The sequence below is a fragment of the Pleurodeles waltl genome, chromosome 5, assembly GCF_031143425.1.
Source record: "Pleurodeles waltl isolate 20211129_DDA chromosome 5, aPleWal1.hap1.20221129, whole genome shotgun sequence".
Classification (NCBI taxonomy): domain Eukaryota; kingdom Metazoa; phylum Chordata; class Amphibia; order Caudata; family Salamandridae; genus Pleurodeles; species Pleurodeles waltl.
This window is the reverse complement of record NC_090444.1, coordinates 1,716,750,522-1,716,776,155: the sequence shown is the minus strand read 5'-3', so window position 1 is coordinate 1,716,776,155 and position 25,634 is coordinate 1,716,750,522. Positions and strand designations below refer to the sequence as shown.

At 49.8% G+C, this 25,634-nt stretch overlaps 1 protein-coding gene across 5 annotated transcripts in view; it reads right to left on the bottom strand.

Moving 5' to 3' along the window:
* The window catches only part of LOC138296696 (adhesion G protein-coupled receptor F5-like), a 1,100,568-nt gene that overhangs the window by 67,601 nt on the left and 1,007,333 nt on the right, over positions 1-25,634 (bottom strand). For all 5 annotated transcript variants that reach the window (XM_069236068.1, XM_069236070.1, XM_069236069.1 and 2 more), the window contains one exon: positions 16,339-16,444. In XM_069236068.1, coding sequence (XP_069092169.1) covers positions 16,339-16,444 — 106 coding nt within the window. The remainder of the gene's footprint in view (positions 1-16,338; positions 16,445-25,634) is intronic.

Here is a 25,634-nt window from a genome sequence, read left to right as displayed (position 1 = left end):
AATTGCAAGTACTTATCCCAGCACTGCCACCAATGAAGGAGGCAGTCCTGGTTTGTAGTGGGTACCTAAGGTACTTACACCTTATACCAGGTCCAGTTATCCCTTATTAGTGAAATGTAGGCAGTGTCTAGAAGCCAGACTCTCTAGGGGTAGCTATAGTTGAGCAGCCAAGGCTTATCTAGGAGACATGCAAAGCTTATGCAATACCACTGTAGTCACACAATACTCACACACATGAAAGAAAATGCTCAGTGTTACAAAAATAAGGGTACTTTATTTTGGTGACACAAATGCCAAAAATACAATAGAGACTATACTCCCTTAGGCGGTAAGTAATACACAAATTATATACACTAGTAAGCAGAAATAGCTGTAAAAAGAGTTAGAAAACAGTGCAAATAGTAAAAATCAAAATAGTTAGAAATGGGCCTAGAGAGAACACAAACCATATACCAAGAAAGTAGAATGCGAATGTCGGTTTCCCACCTAGGCAAGTGCAGTGTGTAGAGGGGCACTGGGAGCACTAGAAAACGCCAAAGGTAAGTACTAGAACCCAACCCAGAGCCCAGGAAAGCAGGAGCAAATCACAGTAACTTTCCTAAGACACACAAGAACACAAGACAGAAGATTATGCTAGAACTAGAAGAGACGGCAAGACACAAACAGTGGATTCCTGGACATGAAGAGCTGTGGAAGAAGGGAACCAAGTCCAAGAAGCACAGAAGAGTCCAGGAAGAACAGAAGCCCCTGCTAACCCGGATGAAGTTGCAAAAGAAGAACCACCGGTGAGGAACAACAGACAGTACTGCTCCCAAGATGAGGGATGTGGGTTCCTGGTTGGTGATGGATGGAGTATTGCAGTTTGGTTTGCGTCGCTGGAGTCCACCAAAAAGCCATTGCACGCGCAGTGCTCGCAGTTAGCGAAAAATGGCGCTGTCTGGGACCACGAGGGACCTGGTGGACTCAGGAGAGGGATGCAGAGGGGACTCTCGGCAACTCAGAGAGCCCTCAGAGGCCAGGCAGCACACACAGGAGACCCACAGCATGGGGACAAAGAAGGTTCCAAAGAAGGCCATGCAGCACTACAACAAAGGATCCCACTCCACCAGAGAACCACTCAGAAAGATGTGCTTTGCAGGATTGAGTGCTGGGGGCCGGAGCTGCACGATGAATGAAGAACTTTGTGGAAGGATGCCAACAAGCCTTGGCAACTGCAAAACACACGGTGCATGGGGGTACTGTGTTGCATGGGGAGGCAAGCTTTTACCTCCACCAAAGTTGGACAGTAGGATGTCAGGACCATCGGCACCACTTCAGTCCACCACCCGTAATACAGGATCCACCCAACTCATCAGGAGAGAGGACCCATGCAGCCGGTCATCATTGCTGAGAGGTGCCTGCTGAAGCAGGGGAGTGACTCCTTCACTCCAAGGGAGATTCCTTTGTTCTTCTGGTGCAGGCTGAAGATAGGTTGATCTCTGAGGATGCACAACTGGGAAACAGTTGCAGTTGCTGTCAGGAGCTGAAGATACAATGTTGCAAAAGTCATCTTTGCTTCTTTGTTGCAGTTTGTAGAGTTCCTGGAGGGTCCAGATGCTGTTTCTTCGGTGAGAAGGTGAAGTTAAGGGTGCAGAGGATTCCTGCTGGAGTCTTGCAATCCGAATCTGAGGAACCACCCAAGAGAGTGACCCTAAATAGCCCTAGTCAGCTAAAGAGGTAAGCACGTATCAGGTGAGGGCTCTGTCTTAACCTGCTGGCACTGGCCACTCAGATGCTCCTAGAGTTCTCTGCCAACTTGGAATCCAAGATGGCAAAACCCAGGGCCCCTCTGGAGGTGCTCTGAGCACCACCCCTGGGGTGGTGATGGGCAGGGGAGTGGTCACTCCCCTTTTCTGTGTCCAGTTTCGCGCCAGAGCAGGAACTGGGGGTCCCTGAACCGTTGTAGACTGGATTATGCAAGGAGGGCACCAAATGTGTCCTTCAAGGAATTTCCATTGGCTTGGGGAGGCTTCCCCTCCCAAGCCTGTAACACCAATTTCTAAAGTGAGAGGGTGCAACACCCCTCTCCCAAAGGAAATCCTTTGTTCTGCTTCCCTGAGCTTGAGCTGCTCAGCCAACAGGAGGGCAGAAATCTGTCTGAGAGGTGGCAGTAGCTAGGGTTGCCTGGAAAACCTCAGAAGGCTGGAATGGCAATTCTAGGGGTCCTCTAAGGAGCCCCAAGAGTGCATGGAATCATACAACCAATGCTTGCAAAAGCATTAGGATATGATTCCAACATGTTTGATACCAAACATGCCTATGTGCAGAGGTACCATTATGTAGTTGGACATAGGTAGTAACCAATGTCCAGTACACACATAAAATGGCATCCCCGCACTCACGAAGTCTGGGAAAATGGTCCTGGAAGTTGTGGGGGCATCTCTGCTAGTGCAGGGGTGCCCTCGTATACAGGTACTCTGCACCTTGCCCTCAGCGCTGGAAGGCCTGCTATAGGGGTGACTTATAAGTGACAGTGTAATGGCAGTGAAAGGGTGCATTTACCTTGTCACACAGGCTGCAATAGCAGTCCTGTAGAAGCCTTTGCATGGGCTCCCTATGGGTGGCAAAAGATATGCTGCAATCCGTAGGGATCCTCTGGAACCCCAATGACCGGGGTACCTAAGAATCATATACTAGGGACTTATAAGGGGGCACAAGTATGCCAATTGTGGGTGAAATATTGGATTACCAGTATGCAATAACCATAATTTAAGGGACAGAGCATAACTACTGAGGTCCTGATTAGCAGGATCCCAGTAGACACAGTCAAACATACTGACAAAGAGGCTAAAAGTGGTGATAACCAAGCCAAAAAGAGGCTATTTCCTACACCCCTCCGTTTTTCTAGGGTCAATGTTGGGGAGAGGTGCACACCCTCCACAGACCCATATTTCTCATGGGCAGACAGGAGGTCAGGAAGAGGCTCATTCTCCTCCTCTACCCCATCATCTGTTGCCAAGAGTATAGTCAGTTCAGACCTCTCAAAGTGAGTTTTAAGGCGGTTCACATGCAGGACCCTCAAAGGATTCCTAGGAGTCTGCAAGTTCACCAGATAGGTGACATCACTCTTAGGCTCCACCACCTCACAAGGCCCAGTCTACTTGTCCTGGAGAGCACGAGGCTCCACTGGGGCTATGACTGGACAGGCTGAAACTCAATCATACTGGCATTCTGGTCATACCAGCATTTCATGTCTCCTGGCTGGCTTCTAGGTTCACCTGAGCGAGTGTTCTGAAGCATGCAGTCTGGTTTCTAAAGGCCAGTACTTACCTCACCACATCCTGGGGGGCTTGTTGCAGCTTTTTCCAAACCCTCCTTTACCAGTCTCAGAGGTCCTCTCCCAGGGTGGCCATACAGCAGCTCTAAGGGGCTAAAACCAATTCCCTTCTGCAGTACCTCCCTGTAAGCAAAGAGGAGGCATGGCAAGAGGAGATCCCACTTACGCCTCAGGGGTTCTGACAGACCCATAATCATGCCCTTCAGGGTACAGTTGAACCTTTCTTTGGGAGTGGTAAGGAGTGGTGAACTTGTAGGTTACCTCACACTCCTTCCACAGAGACTTCATATAGGTAGATATGAAGTTGGTATCCCTGTCAGATACCACCTCCTTGGGGAACCCCGCAAATGCCCATCGATGCCTGGCCCACCATAAGGACAGTTATCGACCTCAGAGAGATGGCTTCTGGGTACCAGGAGCCATGGTCCACTAAGACAAAGATAAACCTGTTGATCATGGCTGTCTTCGGATCCTGAGGCCCCACAATGTCAATGCCCACCTGCTCGAAAGGGGTGTTCAAGATAGGAAAAGTTTAGAGGGGGCCTTGCACTTCCATCCTTGCCACTTGCCTGACAAGTCTGTCAAGACCTGCAAATGTTCAAGTATGTAGCCGCAGACCCTCTAAAGTAGGGCATGTCTTTGGTGCCTCACAGAATTATTCCCTGGTGGGATCCCCTTCATGCTGCCAATTGGTCTGCTCGGGCACCTTCCCCAGTTCATTCACTTGTTCCACTGTAGGCTTGGGGATTTTCCCCTCCAGTTCAGCCTCCTTCCAGACTGTGTCAACTTCTGGGGTAGGTTTCCAACGCACCTGGCCCGCCTCTTCCTGGCAGGCACCTGGGCCACTCTTTCAGGCTCCAGGGCCTCCTGATCACCCTGACAGGCTGCCATAGACCGGGTGATCATACACACCACCCAAGCAGACCCAACATCCCCAAGTGTGACTGGTGTTCCACTTCACTCCAAGGGGAATCCTCCAGGTCATTGCCTAGCATTGTCCACACATGTCCACACCACCAACAGAAGAGGCCCACAGTGATGACAGCACCTCTGTCCAACTGGATCTAGATGACCAGCCCGGACCATCAGGGACCTCTGGACAGTCGGTTCCCCTCACACAGGCACAGGCCACCAAAGACCTTCCCCCCTCTGGAAACACCAGCACAGAACCCACCCAGCGGGCCCATACCTCCGTCCCCAGGACACATCAATCAGCTGTGTGTCCACCACTACAGGGAACCCAGGATAACCCACCACCCCAACAACAACAGGGACCTGGGGGCAGTGGTAGTGGGCACACGGTCCAGGGGACGGAGGCACTGAAACACAGGGGAACTGGGAGGGCTGCCGTGCAACAGGGGGCGGACAGGCCAAGGGAACCCACTCTCCAAGAGGCCCTCTCCTCCATCATGGGAGCATACCACCACTCCCAGGAGACGATGGCAACGGGACTGGACACGTTTCAGGAGACCCAGCGCATGCAGGCGGAACAGTATATGGGCTTCAGGGAGGAACTCAGAACCATCAGCTCCACCCTGGGCACCATCGTAGGGGTGCTGAAGGAAGTACTCAACACCAGGAGGGACACTGTGGCACTACAAGGGGCCTCTGACACTAGCATGGACGATGAACTGCCCAGCCCACCACCTCCGCCGGCGCTAGTGGACAGGACGCCCCGCCACAGGACCACCACACCAGCACCCCACCCCCTGCAGAGGGAGAACCACCCCACAAACGGTCCCTGAGATCCAGGAACAAGACAGAGAACAATGTCAAGACCCCCGCCAAGAAATGAGACCACCCTGATTGTCATCCTACTGTCCCACTTTGTCACCCTGTACATAATTAAACTGCCCCAGCTCAACTTCCTATGCCCATATGGGCAATGCACCTGTGAGACTAATAGACTGGACTCTGCCATGGACACTCCTCCGCCATCACCCCTCACCATTTCACTACCACCTCCAATATTTAGCATTTAAATAAACACACCTAAAGCACAAAATGATCTGGAGTCTGTCTGTGATTTCGAAATAGTGTATTAGCAATTACAGTGACACAATGTTTTTGAAATAGTAATGTCAACATACCTATGTCACACAGCTCTAGTCCATGAGGAATCTAAGCAGATGGCACACAGTGGGACCCACATCTGTGAAACCGTAAGGGAAAGTGACAACTCAGGAGCCATACACTGGGTGAAAACGACAGACAGGAGAGAGGTAGTAGTGTTAAAGTACATGTAGTAGGCAGGATTGTATTCTTACCTGTGTCTCACTGGAAATATTGCTGGATCACTGAGTCCCTGTTGTGCATGTCTTCTTCCTCTGCTTCCTCCTCATCACTGTCCACAGGCTCCACAGCTGCAACAACACCGCCATCTGGACCATCCTCCTGCAGAAAAGGCACCTGGCGTCGCAAAGCCAAGTTGTGAAGCATCCAGCGATGATCTGGCACACCTTCTTTGGTGAGTAGAATAGGGATCCACCTGTCATATGGAGGCACCTGAACCTGGCCTTCAGGAGGCCGAAGATCCGCTCGATCACCCTCCTAGTTTGCTCATGGGCCTCATTGTAGCGTTACTCTGCCCTGGTCCTGGGATTCCTCACTGGGGTCAGTAGCCATGACAGGTTGGGGCAACCAGAGTCACCTGCAAATGGTGAGGGGCAACTGTTAGAAACACACTAACCTGGAGGGATAACCCCAGACCCAGACAACCATTCCCACTGACTTGCTTCCAGGTACTCACCTAATAGCCACACACGGTGCCTCTGGAGTTGACCCATCACATAAGGGATGCTGCTATTCCGCAGGATGTAGGCATCATGCACTGAGCCAGGGAACATGGCATTCACATGGGAGATGTGCTGGTCTGCCAAACATACCATCTGTACATTCATAGAATGATAACTCTTACGGTTTCTGTACACCTGTTTACTCCTGTGGGGGGGACCAAAGCCACATGGGTCCCATCAATGGCACCTATGATGTTGGGGATATGTCCCTGGGCATAGAAATCACCTTTCACTGTAGTCAAATCCTCCACCTGAGGGAAAACGATGTAGCTATGCATGTGTTTCAGAAGGGCAGACAACACTCTGGACAATACGTTGCAAAACATAGGCTGGGGCATCCCTGATGCCATGGCCACAGTTGTTTGAAAAGAGCCACTTGCAAGGAAATGGAGCACTGACAGCACCTGCACTTAAGGGGGGATTCCTGGGGATGGCGAATTGCTGACATCAGGTCTGGCTCCAACTGGGTACACAGTTCCTGGATTGTGGCACGGTCAAGCCTGTAGGTGATTATCAAATGTCGCTCCTCCATTGTCGACAGGTCCACCAACGGTCGGTACACCGGAGGATGCCGCCATCTCCTCACATGTCCCAGCGGACGGTGCCTATGAAGGACAACAGCAAGCACAGAGTCAAACAACTCAGAGGTACGTACCCACAGTTTACCCAGAACACCAATCATACACAAAAGGTGGCCTGTATGTGTGTTGAGATTAGGCCTAGGTATGTGTGATGCAGTTGAAAATGAAGCCATGTGGGCCCCTGAAATGGCGGCTGCCTGACCTGTAAAGTGGGACAATGGGATGTGAGGTAACTGCACTGGCATTGTACACCGTTGCGGTAGGCGGTCGAAGACCGCGGCGCAATGCTGCATTGGTTAACATTGGACCCTATGGGTCCCAGGAGCCAATGACGATGTACGCCGGTGGTGAAGGTACACACCGCCGCGGACGTGACCGCCATTTTCTATCTGTTCAATCACTCGATACTTGATCTTCGACAGGAGAGGACCTACACTGCAAGTGCTGCTGTGACCTCGGTCTGGAAGAGACAATGGTTCGTGCGTCTGGGGATAGGGCCCCTGCCTTCACATCGGAGGAGTTGGAGAAGCTCGTGGATGGGGTCCTCCCCCAGTACATGCTACTCTACGGTCCTCCAGACAAGCAGGTAAGTACACAGGGAGCATGTTGTATGGGCTATGCCTGTGTGGAGAGGGCTGGATGTAAGAAGGAAGGGGCAGAGTGTTGCATGCATGAAAGATGGTGAATGCATGTGCCACATGGCAAGGGTAGGGATGGGGGCCAATCACTTTGACGGTGCAGCTGGTAATAACTTCTCTTTTTCCCCTGTACATTTCATGTAGGTCAGCACCCACCAGAAAAAAGATATTTGGCGTGCCATCGCCAAGGACGTCCGGACCCTGGGAGTCTACCACAGACAGAGCACCCACTGCCGGAAAAGATGGGAGGACATTCGCCGCTGGAGCAAGAAGACGGCGGAGGCTCATCTGGGGATGGCCTCCCAACGTGGGAGAGGTACCCGTCGCACCATGACCCCCCTGATGTTCAGGATCCTGGCGGTGGCCTACCCGGAGTTGGATGGGTGCTTGAGGGCATCACAGGGCGAGACTACGGACTCGGAATTCACCAGTGGGACGGAGGGCGAGAAGAGCTTCACGGCGGGTGCAGGAGCTGAGACCAGTCACACGGACACGTCCTCTGATGGGAGCTCCCTTGTGGTGGTGGCAACATCTGTGCCCCCCACTACCACAGGTACAGCCGCCACCCCCCCCTACCAGCACCGGCCTCCCAGCAGCCCCCCAGCCTTCACCCCATGCCAGCTCACCCAGCAGGGTGGGCATCACCTTCGCCCCAGGCACCTCAGGCCCTGCCCCAGTCACCCCTGCTGCCCTTAGTGAGGAGGCCATTGACCTCCTCAGGTCCCTCACTGTTGGGCAGTCTACCATTTTGAATGCCATCCAGGATGTAGAAAGGCAGTTGCAACAAACTAATGCATTCCTGGAGGGCATTCATTCTGGTCAAGCGGCCCTTCACCAAGCTTTTCAAACTCTGGCCTCAGCACTGATGGCAGCCATTGTCCCCGTCTCTAGCCTCCCCCCTCCAACTTCCTCCACCCAGACCCAATCCCCTGTAGCTCTGCCTATCCCAAGCACACTATCAGACCAGCATGCACACACGTCAACACACAAGGGAAGCTCAGGCAAACATAAGCACCACACATCCCACAGGCACTCACGCAAGCAACACACACATGCAGACACACCAACATCCACTGCCTCCACTGTGTCCCCCTCCTTCTCGTCTCCCTCCTCCCTCACAGTCTTGTCTACACTCACACCTGCATGCACTACCTCTACAGACACTATGTCCCTCACCAGCACACCCACCAGCACACCCCGCTCACGTGCAGTCACCACCCCTACTACATCCCCTCTGTCCTCTCCCAGTGTGTCTGTGACGCCCCCTCCCAAGATACACAAACGCAGGCACACACCCACCCAACAGCCATCCACCTCACGACAGCCTCCAGCGCATGCACCTGCACCCAAAGTCACCAAACGTACACCTCCTACTACCACCACCTCTTACTCCACTCCCAAACCCCCTCCAGCTACCCATCCCAGTGAGTCCAAAAAACTTTTCCTGTCCAGCCTTGACCTTTTTCCCAAACCTCCCCCACCCCGTCCATCTCATAGGTCCCGAACTAGCATCTCAGCCACAACATCTCCGGGACCAGTGGTATGTGGTATGTGGAATGCACCTCCCACCAGGACAGCCAGTGTGGCACGGAGCCACAGCACAGACAATCCCCCACCTGTGAAGCATCAGAAGTTGGCCAGTGCCCGGCGGGAGAGGGGGAAGACTCCAGCCACCAAAGCCACTCCCAGGGGTCCCGTTGGGAGTGTGGAGTCAGCTGTGACACCTTCCAAGGTGGGGAAGGGCCACAAGAAACCCGGCAAGTCTGGGAAGAGCTGCACGGTGGAGAAGACCGCCATCATCCCCGCTGCCCAGGAGGCCACCGCCAGCCCCAGCCCAGCTGCCCAGGAGGCCACCGCCAGCCCCAGCCCAGCTGCCCAGGAGGGCACCGCCAGCCCCAGCCCAGCTGCCCAGGATGGCACCGCCAGCCCCAGCCCTGCTGATCCATGAAGGACCGCCAGCACCAGCCCTGCTGGGCCATGAAGGACCGCCAGCACAAGCCCCGCTGGGCCATGAAGGACCGCCAGCACAAGCCCCGCTGGGCCATGAAGGATTCCAGCACAAGCCCCGCTGGGACTTGAAGGACAGCCAGCACAAGCACCGCTGAACAGGGCATTGCCATCTCAAGCACCGCTGAACAGGACACCACCAACTCAAGCACCGCTGAACAGGGCACCGGCAACTCAAGCACCGCTGCACAGGGTACCGCCAACTCAAGCACCGCTGAACAGGGCACCGGCAACTCAAGCACCGCTGCACAGGGCACTGCCAACTCAAGCACCGCTAGCCCATGAGCGTCAGGGGCAATGATGCAACTGGGTCCATCACGGGGTGAGTGATGCACTCTGGGCACCAGTCCCCCTCCAGAACCAGTGGAGAAATCCATCCACTACCTCTGTCCTTCACAGGATGAAGCACTCTGGGCACCTGTCCCCCTCCAGAACTAGTGGAGACATACATCCACTACCTCTGTCCTTCACAGGATGAAGCAGTCTGGGCACCAGTCCCCCTCCAGGACCAGTGGAGACATCCATCCACTACCTCTGTCCTTCACAGGATGAAGCACTCTGGGCACCAGTCCCCCTCCAGAACCAGTGGAGAGATCCATCCACTACCTCAGTCCTTCACAGGATGAAGCACTCTGGGCACCAGTCCCCCTCCAGAACCTGTGGAGACTGTTATCCACTTGAGAGACTGTGGCTTTGCACTCCCCAGGATGCAGCAGTGGGCAACCCACCCACTGTAGAGACTTGAGAGATGTGGCTTTGCACTCCCCAGGATACAGCAGTGGGCAACCCACCCACTGTAGAGACTTGAGAGACTGTGGCTTTGCACTCCCCAGGATGGAACAGTGGGCAACCCACCCACTGTAGAGACTTGAGAGACTGTGGCTTTGCACTCTCCAGGATAAAGCAGTGGGCAACCCACCCACTGTAGAGACTTGAGAGACTGGCTTTGCACTCCCCAGGATGGAACAGTGGGCATGCCACCCACTGTAGAGACTTGAGAGACTGTGGCTTTGCTCTCCCCAGGATTGAACAGTGGGCATGTGGCCCTCTCGTGGATTTGGCGTTGTGCACTCAAGTGGCTGAGGTGCCCCCCTTTCCCTCCCCCTGAGGTGCCTGTTTAGTTGCTGTCTGATGCCCCTGCAGTGTTCTCTCCATCATGGTCAGGGATCTTGTGTGGGCCTCGCCCATACCGTGTGGTCCCAGTGTTCCACGGACTTTCTTTGTGCAGTACCTGGACTACTATGACTGGTATATATTTTGTACATGGTGTATATATATTTCTGCCTACTTGTTTGTAATATATTCCAATGGTTACACTCATTTTCTTTGGTCTTTGCATTCTTCCGGGGGTGTAATTGTGATGTGTTGATATGCATTAGTGTGTGTGTTGTAGTGGTTGAGGGTGGGTGCCTCCCCTGTGTCGTAGGTGCAGTACTCACCGTGGTCTTCGCCACCGGCATTCGTGCTCCTGGTAGTGGAGCAGGAAGACTATCGCAGGTAGAATTTGGAGTTCCGGTTCCTCGTGGAGTGTGTAGAGGTGAGCGTTTTTCCTTCGAAATTCCTGTTTCCGCCATGTTTTTATCCGCGGTGAATCCGCCCCGGAAAAGGTGGCGGATTGGCCTGTCATAATAGTGTGGGCGGTACATTGTCTCCCGCCTGTCTATTGGCGGTGACCGCCGCGCTGTTTGTTTGTACCGCCGTGGTGGTCGGAGTGTTAAAGTGGCTGTCTTTGTTGGCGGTTTCCGCCACGGTCGTAATTGCAATTTGTTAACCGCCGGCCTGTTGGCGGTCTTACCGCCGCTTTAACACCGTCATGGACCGCCAGGGTTGGAATGACCACCAAAGACTCTAATCCTAGGATACTTCACTGGTGCTTAGCTCTTCAACCTTTTTCATCCCAGGGCAAGGAGATGGTCCCAGCCGACTACCTGTCACATACTCTGGGTTCTTAATGGCTCGATCGGCCATGCTTGGATGGGGAGTTATGTAACGGAAGTGCCGTTACAATGGACTGAGATCCGGCAAACGAGAAAACCACTGATGAGTTCCCTGGGGGCACTATGGGGAGAAAATTCTCCCGAGACGAGGAGTGGTTCCGGGGTCAGGACCCTGAAAGGCCGTCAGAGTCGGATGAGACGGAGAAAAGCAGAGGAGGAAAACGAGGACGAGAAGCAGACGAACAAGCTGAAGCGAGAGGAGAAACCACTGCAGAAGCTGACGCTGGAGAAGACGTCAGAACCGACTCGGAGAACGCAGAAGCGCGCCCACGGGAGAAGGAGAGATGCAGAGGAAAAACGAGGCTGGACTCAGGAAGTGAGAAGTCCGGAGATATTCACGCTGCAGAACCACCATTCCACGTTCCTGGAGGGACGTGGTATACAAGATACGGCGGTATTTCCAGAAAGGAAGGCCATTTCTTAAGAGGTGTGAGGAGAGAGAGAGAGAGAGAGAGAGAGAGAGAGAAAGGGGAATTAGGGCTCCCTTATAGTACAAAGTACTTGAAGGAGTAGCCCTGATCGGTGGTGGAAGAAGCCTAGTAAGGAGCACAGATTTGCATGACAAGCACTATTGAGTTGTGAAACACCATTATTGTGTATACCCCACTGACCTTCACTTAAACCCCCCCCGGTGACCCCACCCCCACCTTATGTTTTAGAATCAGTTACCTGAAGCCAGTCCCTGTTTCTTTATTCTGAGGGCAACCCGCTGTGATTCTGACCCCGAGAGAGGTGCCACACCCTGCAGAAATACTTTGGAAGGCTCGGGGATGCAGGATCCGACCCAACGCGAGGAACGGGAAGAACATAGGATACAACGTTACTTTGTCCACCTCCCAGAATGTGAAATAAAGATAAATACCTTGGGAAAAATCCTTAGTAGGACTGTGTTATTTCTACCACCCCTCACACTCCCTTTTGCAATCCTGCACTAAATCTTTTAGGATGTGTACCCTCCTTTCAGGCTGCACTGTAGCATTGCTGCAACCATCTCTGCTGGACTGGCTTCCTTGATCCAACTCTCTCAACCTTAACACATGAGCCAAAAGCATCTTTTTCTCTTCTATGGCTAATCTTTTCTCTTTCATTTCCATTTTAAGCTTCTCTAACTCAAATTGGTGCATTCTCTCTGCTAGTCTGTCTTGCAGCTCCTGCCGGGTCAGACCTTTGGATGAAACACTACTGCCTGCCCTGGAGCCCTCCCCTCATGCAGGTCAGGGTTACTCAATACAACATCATCTATGCTCTGCACCTCCCAATCCACATTCTCCTCCTCTGTGTGACCCCCAGCCTTCTTAGCTGCCAACCAGGCCCTCAGCGCCTTCTGCAGCTCCTCCTTCCTAGCGAAGCATTTGAATAGGCAGGTAAGTTATTTGCAAAATTGTTTAAGCTGAGCCACTGTATACACCTCCAGTTTTCCAACTCAAAAACAACTTTTGTAGCAACAGCTGGTGCATCCACAGATTAAGACATGCTTGTGGGTGAGGATCAATAAAGATGCAAAAGTTGTAAAAAGGCAAAGCAATCCCAAGAAGAAAAAATCCACAGGGAAAAACAAGTAGTATGTGGTCACATAATGTTCTGCACTAAAACAGTGGTGTGCACAGATCACTGTATGTCAAGTACAAATACTTGTATTATCTTCATCGCTGATCACCAATGTTAGAAATAGGGTCTCTGGTTGGCAGTCAGTTTGCACTCTGCTCAAGCAGGGACCCTCACTCTCTTCAGGGTAAGGGAGTTACACTCCTCATACAACCCCTGCTCAACCCCTTGGTAGCTTGGCACAAGTAGTCAGGCTTATCTCAGAGGCAATGTGTAAAGTATTTGTACCAACACACACAGTAATACAGTGAAAACACCACAAAAGGGCCACAGCGCCAGTTTAGAAAAATAGCCAATATTTATCTAAATCAAACAAAACCAAAATGAAAAAATCCAACATACACAGTAAACAAATGCATTTTTAAATCAAAAATAGTCTTAATCCATATAAATCAATGGATGCGTTGGTTTTTCACAAAGTACATGGTATGCGTAAAAAATAAACCCACACGGGCGAGCATGCATCTAAAAAGTAAGTGATGCGTCGATTCCTGACTTGTAAGTGGGGCCGCGTGTCAATTCTTCTGAGGTTGGGTAGGCGATGTGTTGTTTCTCTCTCCCGCAGAAGAGCAATGCGTTGATTTCCGGACGGGCAACCTCGGATCCATGAAGGTTGACTGATTTTGACAGCGATGATGCGTGTGAAAAGCCTGGCGCACGATAGCTGCGTGGGTGATGTATCAACTTCGACAGCCACAAGCTGGTGTTGTGTCGATTTTCCAGCCACAATGCAGGTGGTGTGTTTATATTTCATCTGCAAAGCAGGTGCTGTGTCAATTTTTCTCCCGCTCGGCTCCGATGTGTGGATTTCAGCCTTGGTTCCAATAGGTTCTTCTTTAAAGGGCCCAGGGACTGGATAGGGCACCACCTGGCAGGGTAGGAGCCAAAGCAAGAGAGTTCAGGTGCTGGCAGAGGAAGTCTTTGATGGCCCTGAGCCTTCAGAACAGGGGGCAAGCACATTCCAAGCCCTTGGAGACACTTTACAAGCAGGAAACACACCAAAGTACAGTCTTTGTCCTCTCTCAGGTAGAAGCAGCAACAGCAGGCAAACCCAGCAAATCAGACTCACAGGCAGAGGGGCAGTACACCTCCTCCAGCTCTTCTCCTTGGCAGAGGTACCTCTTGATCCAGAAGTAATCTAAAAGTATGGGGTTTTGGGTCCCCTACTTATACTCATTTCTGCCTTTCAAGTAAGCAAACTTCAAAGGAAAGTCTCTGTTGTTCACAAAATCACACCTTACACAGGCCTGGCACTAGACACACACCTGGGGGTTGGAAACTGCATTGTGTGAGGACAGGCACAGCTCTTTCCGGTGCAGGTGTCAGCTCCCCACTCTAGCCCAGGGGACTTATCAGGATATGCAAGCCACTCCTTAGCTCCCTTTGTGTAACTGTCTAGAGTGAATTCACAAAACAGCCCAACTGCCTATCTGACCTAGACATGGATTCCACAGGCAGGCAGAGGCACAGAATGGTTAAGCAAGAAAATGGCCACTTTCTAAAAGTGGCATTTTCAAACAGACAATCTAAATAAAAAGTTTACCTAATGATGCATTTTTTAATTGTGAGTCCAGAGACCCCAAACTCCATATCTCTATCTGTTCCCAATGGGAAACTGCACTTAAAAGATATTTAAAGGCAGTCCCCATGTTAACCTATGAGATAGGCCTTGCAACAGTGAAAACTGAATTTGGCATTATTTCACTATCAGGACATTTAAAATACACCAGTACATGTCCTAACTTTTAAATACACTGCACCCTGGCCATGGGGCTACCTAGGGTCTACTGTAGGGGTGACTTATATGACTTACATGTAAAAATGAACACACAGACACTGCAGTGGCAGGTCTGAGACATATTTAAAGGCCTACTCATGTGGGTGGCACAATCAGTGCTGCAGGCCCAATAGTAGCATTTGATTTACAGCCCATGGGCACCTCTAGTGCACTTTATTAGGGACTTACTAGTAAATCAAATATGCCAATCAGGGATAACCAATCATAAGCACAATTTACACAGGAAGCACTTCACTTTACCACTGGTCAGCAATGGTAAAGTGCCCAGAGTACCAAAAACCAGCAAAGTCCAGCTCAAAGTCAAAAACATAGGAAGCAGAGGCAAAAAGACGGGGGAAACCATGCCAAGGATGCCATGTCTAACATCACATTTGCAGAAAAAGAAGTGTCAGGGTCCACATTATATCTCAGGAGGCTACTACAGCTTTCAACACCTTTTCTGACAGCTTCAAGTAATTACCAATGCTACCTACTTACAATCACACGTCTGCAAATGTGACACTATGACCTATTCCTAGCTATTCCTAGCTGTAAGAATAGCTTGGAGGTCATGGGATTATTATTTTTGTGATGGTATTATATGTCTGCTGATGTATAAAAATAGGCGGTGGCACCATGTGGTGGATTGTCATAGATATGTGCCAGTGTCAAAAAACAAGTTCCTGTGCCAAGCACCAGCAAACACCAACACAAATGAAGCACTAGCACTGAAAAACTGAGAGAGACATCCAAGTGCATATTCTCACCTGGAGGAACTCATAATCGGGAAGTTACTTAACCCAATTTATAACTGGCCTCTAAAAATCTTAAATGTCATGTTGATGACATCACAAGGGGAAATGGCCGTGCCATAGTACTTAGTGGAGACATATAGGCCCTCATTCCGACCCTGGCGGTTTGAAACCGCCAGGGTGGAGGGCAACGGAAGCACCGCCAACAGGCTGGCGGTGCTTCCAGGGCTATTCTGACCGCGGCGGTAAAGCCGCGGTCAGAAAAGGGGATCCGTCGGTTTCCCGCCGGATTTCCCCTGGCCCAGGGAATCCTCCATGGCGGCGCTGGGGATTCCGACCCCCTTCCCGCCAGCCTGTTCCTGGCTGTAAAACCCGCCAGGAACAGGATGGTGGGAACGGGTGTCGTGGGGCCCCTGGGGGCCCCTGCACTGCCCATGCCACTGGCATGGGCAGTGCAGGGGCCCCCTAACAGGGCCCCACCATGATTTTCACTGTCTGCTATGCAGACAGTGAAAATCGCGACGGGTGCTACTGCACCCGTCGCACCCCTGCAACTCCGCCGGCTCCATTCGGAGCCGGCTTCCTCGTTGCAGGGGCTTTCCCGCTGGGCCGGCGGGCGATCTTCTGGAGATCGCCCGCCGGCCCCGAGGGAAAGTCAAAAGGGTGCGGTCTTTGGGCGGTTTCCGCCCGGCGGGCGGCACCCGCCGTCTGCCGGGCTCGGAATGATCCCCATAGACTATTACAAAACTTCAATTTCCATTAAAATATGGCAATTTTACAGTGACAGAATCTCTAAAATGACTTCAAATTAGGTGGCAGCATGAAATCGCATACATTCTTTTAACAGAAATCCAGAAAAAAGTGCCATACCTCTTTTTCCAAAGATATTGTAACCTGGTTTTGGCAGACTTGGAATCTTAAAGTTCGGTTTCGAGCCTCCAGTTCGTGAAGAACTGAGTGTTGTGGTCTTTGTTGACTGTAAAGTACAATGAAATTACTTTAAGAGGCATATATGCTTGATTTAACAAAAAAACAATGTTAAGATCACTGGAAACATTGTGTTAAACATGTACCTAATTCACATGTCCTGTGGCACAACTCCTGACAAAAAGCAACAGTGATAGCAGAGATAATTGTTCTCGTTAGGTAAGTGGTTCCCAAACTGTAGTCCTGGCACCCCTGGGGGTCCGCGAAGCCAACTCGGGGGGTCTGCGGTTGCTTAGAAAATGTAATAATATTAACAGATTAGATGCCCAGCTTTCAGTAATGACTCATTGGAGGTTCCTCAGATTCCAATAATGATTCAGTAGAGGTCCCCGGGTTCCAGTACTGATAAGGTGGGGGTCCACAGAAGCCAAAATGTTGAGAGCCACTGCATTAGGTGATTGTCAGTACTGTACCATCCACTACACACTGGCACTGCAAGCAAGGACGGTGGGGCAGTTCTCATTTGTAGAGGGGTATCTCTATCCCATAAAAAGTGTTCGCTGGCTCACTGTCACTGTGTTTAATAGTTGGATCATATATTGATCTATTTATTTATGTGTGTGTAGCGCCAACATGCCATCTTCTTGCTACTTCTGAGCACCATCCAATACAGTACCAAATAATTGTGTTGAATTCGAAACAATTATGTCTAATTGTGAAAGATCATATAGTCAGGGCATAATTCATTAAACCTTTTGAAGGCGTTGTGGGTTGAAGTTTGTTCACAGCAGGGCTGTCGGTGATGGCACTGTATCATAAGTGAGTTTTGTACATGCAATATATACATGACATTCGCTTGGGTGCTGTTATTACAGTCTTAACCAAGAGGTAAGAAGCTCTATCCAGATTGGCATTAGCCATTTTGCTAACTGAAAGTGAGCAATAGTTTCCTGAAGAATAATATTACCTGTTTAGTGTATGCTTTTTCACTAGTACAACAAATTCAGTGACACATAATGGAAAAGGATCCCTCATAGGATAACAAGCACTGACAAAGTGAAAAGGTCTTGGCTCTAAATTTCTTTTGCCAATGCATTTTTCCAATTGCGTCAAGAAAGATGAACATGGACTGTTGGCAAACGTGAAATGGGTTTCTGTAAAAGGTACCCCATTCCAAGATACATGCATGATTGTAGTCTAGTGAGACAAAGGGACTGATTTTGAACTCGGCGGATGGGTTACTCCATCACAACAGTGATGGATATCCTGTCTGCCAAAATTAAAATCTCATTATATACTATAGGGCTTTAAATTTCAGCCGATGGGATACCTGTCACCTTTGTGACCGAGTAATCCATACGCTGAGTTCTAAATGAAGCCCTATGTGTGCTAGTACCCTTGGTGTTCTCGGCAGAATCAACGGAGGAACTATGCAACTTGCTGGGAGGTGAGGCTATTAACGATTATGATTTAATCGGATGGCAGTGTGTGATTGTATGCTGAGGAATAAAGACATGCAATACAGAGCACTGTGTGTGATGCATAAATTTGCATGCTCCCAGAATGGTGAGGACGCTACAACTGGCGACGAGTAGGGGATTTGTGCCCTGGAAAAACAATATGGCTCTCCCTGTGAGTTTGAAACGATACAGCAAACTGCTCATGCATGCCACGGGCACTCAAAGCGATGAGAAGCAGTTTGAAGTTGGCGTGTGTGGAGTCGAAGACCCACTCCAGCCCATATGCGGCTCTCACAGATGTTGAAGGCCCTGAGGTTGAGTGCATTTGAAAAACCCGCAGGAAGCTGTTGGTAAGGTTGATAGAAGGAATACAGCGTCACACCATAATACAGAGCCAGTATCCATGCATCGCAAATGCTAAAGGGGATGATAACCAGTTACGAAAGTGCAAACAAACTTGCCAGCATGAGCGAAGTAAGTGCCAGGTGACCTTGAATCGGGTGTGATAACCAGGCCCAGATAAACCACTGATGCAAGAACAGCGGCAGTGGCATCCAGTGCACCAACAGCCATCAGAATAGTGAACTTTTTCAATGGCTGCAGAAGGGAGAACAAAGTACGGCGCATCTGTGTTTCTGAAACCATCTCCACCATTCAATACCGCCAAGAAGCAGAATATTGGCACCAGGTGGACTACATGGATCAAGATGTTCAATGATTTCATAGATGCTCTAGAAGGAGCAGATGATAAGAAAAGCCATTGAACAGATTATTGCTGCTACTAATGCTGATAAGAGCATGATTATCCTCAAACTTCAAAGAGATTATTTCAACTCAATCGTGGAAGAAGAGTGCTTGATCTTTTGTTGAAGGTGTTGAAATTTTAAAAGATATGTGCAGGAAGGAGGGTGGCTTAACTGCCGAACATGGCAGCAGCAACCTAGGGAAGCTCCCGCCAGTCACCAACTAATCCTTACTCCTACTTCCTCAGTGTGCCATTGGTATGCCCCATAACTCGCCGCCACACCACCCAAGACTGCTCAACCAGCCAGAATCCCGCTATCACAGTTGAACACGCTTGAGCGATACAGCAGCAGCCATGAGAAAGAATGACTAGCGACTCTAAGATGGCAGTGCTGATATAGCGGTGCGGCCGACAGTGAGCGACATGCCACCTGTGCCTCGCCAGTCCCTTGCCTTTGAAACACCGCCAATGGAGAACCCCAGGAGGTGAGGAGGACTGAGCTTACACCGCGAGAAGGGATGCGCCTTTAACCCATCTGATTGCGGGCCTGACAGAGAACAGTGACCTGAGTGTGAAGAACGGGCTGGCATAGGCCAGGAGAGCTTGGTGAGAGCACTGACAGCCTGGCCCCAGCCTTAACTAGCTACTGTGCTTTGGGTGCTTAAGACTTCTCTTGCCTGCTTACCCTCGAGGTGTCCGGACTTAATACGCTCCCAGGTCTCAGTGGGCACGGCAAAACAAGCTGCCCAGATGGAAGCCACAGACTGCTTACTGGCCTGCCGTGAGCTGCTGCCACCACACTGACGCCTGCAAGACTTGCTGGGCAAGGTGTTCCCTGCTGGAATTTCTCCCCTGAGGGCAACTGGATGGACCTTCACCACATGGAGCATTATAACAGGGAGGAATGCTGTAATCTCACCCACCAACACACTTCTAAACCCATTCAACACTAAATTTCTTTCCCCGGGAAGTAGTGTGGCTCCCTTCAAACCCAGAACTGAATTATACGATGGGATGCTCAGGCCGGAGGGGTCAGCCTCATAAATGAGATGTCCAGTCTGCATGGAACCGAGAACAGCTGCCTTCTAATTACCCCTTTCACATAAAACTCGCACAGGGCCATCACTGCACACATAAATCTGACTACTGCATAGCCTCGGAGATCGAACAGAGAAATGCTGTGGTGCCCAGTGGAGCCCTATAACAAAGGTCTTGTTGCAGTATTAGAAACCCCAATGTTTTAAGAACCTTTCCAGGGGGTCCCCGCTGGACCATCTGTGGGCTTTGGTGTTTGTGGACTACTCCTGCTGCCCCATGAACTCCTGGGGATCTGGCAGGTCCCACTCTTTGTATTCCTGCATTGACCTGGGACTATAACTAAGGATAAGCCCCCGGTGGGGCGCTGCAGTGAACAATGGACCGGTACGCTCAACCCGTGGGAGCAGCATAGGATGCTGGTTCCGGCGAGCGAGGCATGCCGAACCCGGACAATGTGGCACTTTTAGCTGCCATTACCAGGATCGGTGCAGTGGGATCCGAAGTGACCCTACTCCGTCAGGACCTCAGAAAAGTCATGGAGCGGATTACAGAAGCGGAGACGTGAATTTCAGGAGTGGAGGACTCAGTGAGTATCCTTGAAGACAAAGTCCAAAAGCTGGAAGAAGTGTCCAAAGGACTTGCTCTTAAAGTTGAAGATGGCGAGGGACAGGTGTGAAGGAACAAACTGCAATTTGTGGGATTGCTGGAAGGCTGAGAGGAACGCTCCATGGATGATTTTTATAACTGAATGGCTGTGATCGAGGATCCCGGTGGAGACCCTGTCCACATGTTTTGTGGTAGAGAGAGCACATAGAGCACTGAGTAAGAAGCCACCGCCAGATGTCCTTCCCCAACCTATCATAGCAAGGATCCTGATGGTGCTGCAAAAAAGGAGACTCAGTGAACTTAAGTTATCACACACGCTGCTATATCCCACTCACCTAAGTGTAGTGTATGGATTGCAGATGAATTTCTTTGAGCCCCCGGAGGAGGAGTTTAGATGAACGGATGACAGTACAGCACTACTGTGTGGACTCGGACTCCTCGCAATGCTCTGAGAGTGACAAACCAAAACAATTTTCAGATCGGCAGCGAAACAGATCCTGCTCAACTTGGCCCAGCACCAGATGAGAAGAGACAGCTTAATACTAGAAGAACGGGTGGAGAAAGGGGAATTGGTCTGCTTGTTACTACGTTTATTAAGGGGATATTACAGTTCATCACAAGGGGCAGACAACTTGCACACTGCAGGACCTGATGCAGAATTCTCCTCCCTGTATATGTTTTCAGTTACTGTTTGGAATGCTTGCAAAAAGTAGTAGGGATCCATTAGACATGGGCAGCGAGAGCCCTGCGTTGCGGATACACTGCTCCAGGTTCCACAATAGGTACTTCCAGTTTGTCTAAGTATTTGGGAGTATTTTCATTGCACCACCAAGATTGTGGCGGAGTCTAAGGATCACACTGGCCCCCTCTACATCATGACATGGAATGTTTGGGGAATCCTAGACAAAGTCAAATGGGGAGCAGTCTTAAAACATGCAAAGAAAGCAGGGGCACATCCAAATGCTACAGGGGACACACCTTATGGGCACTAAAACCCCATGCCAGGCCCCATATGGTTACATTAAAATATATCATTCAAGGTTCATGTGAGGCACCAGGGGTACTGGCATACAGAAAGCAATTGCCTTTCTCCCAACATGTATGTGGCTTCATCGCTTGGGTAGGTATACTATTGTAACAGGCACCCTCCATGGCGTCAATCTTACCTTATGTTGCACTTACGTCGCGCCCCCTTGGGACAAACCTTTGTCGACAATATATACAAATATGGGAATATATTCTTGTGGGGCTTGTGGGGTTTGATGGAGACTGGAATGATGTCATGGACATAAAGCTGGACAGAAGCCGCACTTGTGAAGGCTGACACAGGTCCTTTAGAACTAGGTTTGCCACAACAATTGAGGCCCTAGGGTTGACAGATGTTTGGAGAATACATTTTCCGACGCAACCAGGTTACACATATTTCTCTGTAACACATGGCTCTTGTTTCTGTCTCGACTACTTTTCTGTCCTAGTGGCACATACCCACAGAGTAACAGAAGTTTCAGTCTTGCCGAGAGGCCTATAGATCATTCTCCCCCTTCTCATGGGGTTTAAGTTGGGACCGGAGAGGTGGCCAATGCGATGGCGCATGTCACTATGGCATCTCCAAGAAGCTACATTCCATATGACCCTCTCAAGAGGCATAGACAACTATTTCACGTGTAACCCAGGGTTGGTAATGTCAGCCATTACATTGTGGGAGGGCCATTTAAGTCTGTACTATGGTGGATGAACATCAGCTATCGCACAGTAGACTGAGGTAAGCCAGGGGCATTGCAAAGGCAGTTGAGCTTGGTGCGGCAGCAAAACATCCAACTTCTTCTGGAGGAGGCTTAGTGGACCTGGTGGGCAAACCAGAGCAGAATTTATCAGTGGGGAGATAAGTTGAGAAAAACTCCTTCACAGACTGTGCCAAAATGTTTCTAAAAAGTGTACCCTAGCACACATCAGGGACCATCAGGGCACACTGCTAACTGACCCCAGAGAGATAATACATAGGTTTCAAACATATTTTTAGATGGTTTACAACTGACAAGACATGTTGCCACATGATCAAATCATCAACTTTATTACTGCCCTGCCCCTACAGACTCTATCCAACACTGCACAGGCATAACTGGATGAAAACATTACTGGGGTGGAACTCAAAGGTGGCATCCGGGCTTCTCTTGGGGAAGGCCCCCAGTTCGATTTGGGCTCCAAGGAGAATTTTTTTAAGTTCTTATGCCCAAAATAGGGAAGCATGTCAAGCAGGCTGCACAAGCTGCAACAACAGAGGCGAAGCTACCACATGACTGGTGTAATGCCAAACTTATAGTCCTCCCTAAGTCTGGTTGTCCACTTTACACCTTGAATTCCTATCATCCGATCTCACTGATGAATGTGGAGGTCAAGGTATTGGCTTAAACCTTGGCTGACAGACCACTCTCTCACATTACTGAACTCATCCATCTGGATCAGGCCGGTTTGATGCCAGGTCACACAACAAGACACATTAGGTGAGTGTTGAACAACGTGGCTCTGACGGGCCACCTTGGATGCCCAGCTGTTATCCTATTGGTGGACCTTGACATATTCTTTGATTCTGTGAGCTAGGTGTACCTGTTTGGGTTATTGTTGAGATTAAACTTTGGCCCCCACTTCATATCCTATACGGGTTTATTGTACACCAGTGTGCATGGCAGGATAAGTTTATTGTGACTTCCCGATTCTTTGGGGAACATTTCAGGGATATCCTCTGTCCCCCTTACTGTTCTTGGTTGATATGGGTGAGAATGGACACTCAGGTGTGGGGATACGAGTGGGGCCCTGGCCTATAAAATAGGATTGCCCTCTATGCTGACGACATCCTGTTTTTCATTATTGACCCCGAACATACTGGTGCCCGTATACTTCAGATCATGCAAATATTTGGTGAGATGTCTGGTCTTTTCATGAACACTTCTAAATCTACCCTGCTACCTCTAAATCGGTGCCTGTGATGAGGGAAGGTGTTGTATTGAGAGACTCGAGAACTGTCATACCTGAGGCCTAAGACAACAAGTCATTGAACTAGCCTCTGAAGGGCATTGTGGTATTGTAGCCATGAAAAGAGCCCAAAAAGACTAAAGTGTGGTTCCTACGCTTAGTTGGGCGAGTTGAGAGTGAACTAAAAAAGTTCCATCTTTGCACTGCCTTTCTCCCAAAGTGACGCAACATACATTCCTGCACAGGCTTGGGAAAGAGTTGCAGTTAATTTATTTGGGCTCTTAGCAAACGGACATCATCTCATGGTAGTCACTGTTGAGTATTTATGCTTTCCTATCATCAACAACCCATGACAGGGTCATTGGGCAGTTTGATTACATCTTTGCAGCGTGGGGTGTCCTTGCCATTCTCAAATCTGACAATGTTCTGCCATTCAATAGCAAAGAATTCAAGGAGTTTCCAGTTAGACTAAATGTCAAACATCAAAAGACTACACCTCAGTGGCCCTAAACCAATGGTGCTGTGGAATGATTTGTGGGTACCCTCAAAAGGGTAATTCAGCGAGCATCAATGGAAAGATCAGGTTAAAACAAGCCCTGTGTCAAGTCCTCCATATTTATCGTTCACTCCTTACTCCACACCTGGTGAGAGTCCTGCCACTTTGCTATTTGGGAGAGCCATCGGAACCAAGCTGCCACACAGGACATAAATGCTGATAAGGTTCATGCCACAGACACTTCTCAAAAGTGCAAAATGAAAACATATGCTGGTCGGTGTCATCAAGCCCAGGAAAACGTTTTTGATGAAGGTGACTGTGGCCTGGTCAAGGACAAATGAAAGCAGAAAACAGACACTCTATTTGCTGTTGATTCTCTGAGGGTTGTGACGTGCATAGGGCACATGCTGCCAGCACATCACCCTGGAAAGTCCATCACATGGGAATCATCGCACTTCAAGCATCTACCTGGACAATTGTCAGCTCCTAAAATTATGAATTAGGTGATCTTGACTAATAGTCCAAATCAAACATCAGAACATGTACCATTGGTGCACAAGTAGAGTGCATCTCAACCAGTTCATGCCACTCCATCTGGACGACTACAAGACAGCTGGATTAGGGGTGGCAGCAACTCTGATTGTTGATGATGGAGTAATTCCCACAACAGTTGGAAGCTGTCGGCACAACCCTTTCGGCTGCTAGCAGCACCTCACCAAAACACAAACAGTAAAGGTGATTTCTGGTAGCCTAGTGCATGGACTCCGGAGTTCTCTCAAGGAAATTGCGGTGGATCATGTCTTACCCTTTTCTCTCATTAGAAATGAGTCTCTTACACACACATAGGCAAAAAACAAGATGCAGGATCATTTTCAATACATTTATTTAAAAGACGTCAATCTGCAGTAAAATAATTGTGCTGCAATGATTAGGATAATGGTAAGCAATAAAATCAGGACTGTGCAAATGAACTATGTGAATAGAAACAATCCTACCATTTTGAAAATTATATGACTATGCAAATACCTCCCTAAAGTGCATTTCTAACCTAAAGAGAGAGCAAGGCGTGCTAAACCTGATCTGTCCAAGCCATGTCCATGAAAGGCACCCCATCCCTTGATAACTTGGAACAAGTTCGGCCAGCAATAACCCAATCAGGCGATGTAGAGACAAAGGTTGAGGTCTGCTGCAAAATGGCATGCAGTAGTGATGGTGCATCCTGGGTAAACTCCCATTCAATGAACTTGGTCTCACACAGGGTGTTTTTATAAGGTCCTTGTTATTGTTCATGCAGACATCCTGATGTGGGTATGATTGTTCGCGCACATCACAATAAACAACTGTGTTCGCACTCTGATCCCATTTAACGTAAAAACAAGGGTACATGATGACAAACCAGTATATACATTACTGATAGTGATGCTTTCAAGGAATGGCAGCTGTTAGACTTGGCATCCTTGACGTGGTCTCCCCTAACTTTTTGCCTTGGTTCCCCAGGTTGTTGATGTGTGCTGGCCTCTGCTTTTGCAGTTTTTGATACTCTGGGCACTTAAACACTGCCATCCAGTGCTAAAGTGCAAGTGCTCCTAGGTATGTGTAATTGGCTTTCCATGATTGACATATTTGATTCACTAGTAAGTCCCTAGCACAGTGCACTCGATGTGCCCAGGGCCTTCAAATCAAAGGCCACTAGTGCACCTGCAGCACAGGTTGTGCCACCCACATTAGTAGCCCTATAAACATGGATCAGACCTGTCACTGCATTATCTGTGTGTGCAGTTTTAAACTGCCAATTCGACTTGGCAAGTGTACCCACTTGCCAGGTCTAAACGTTCCCTTCTCTTACATGTAAGGCACCCCTAAGGTAGGTCCCAGGTAGCCCTATGGCCAGGGTGCAGTGTATGTTTATGGTAGGACATATACT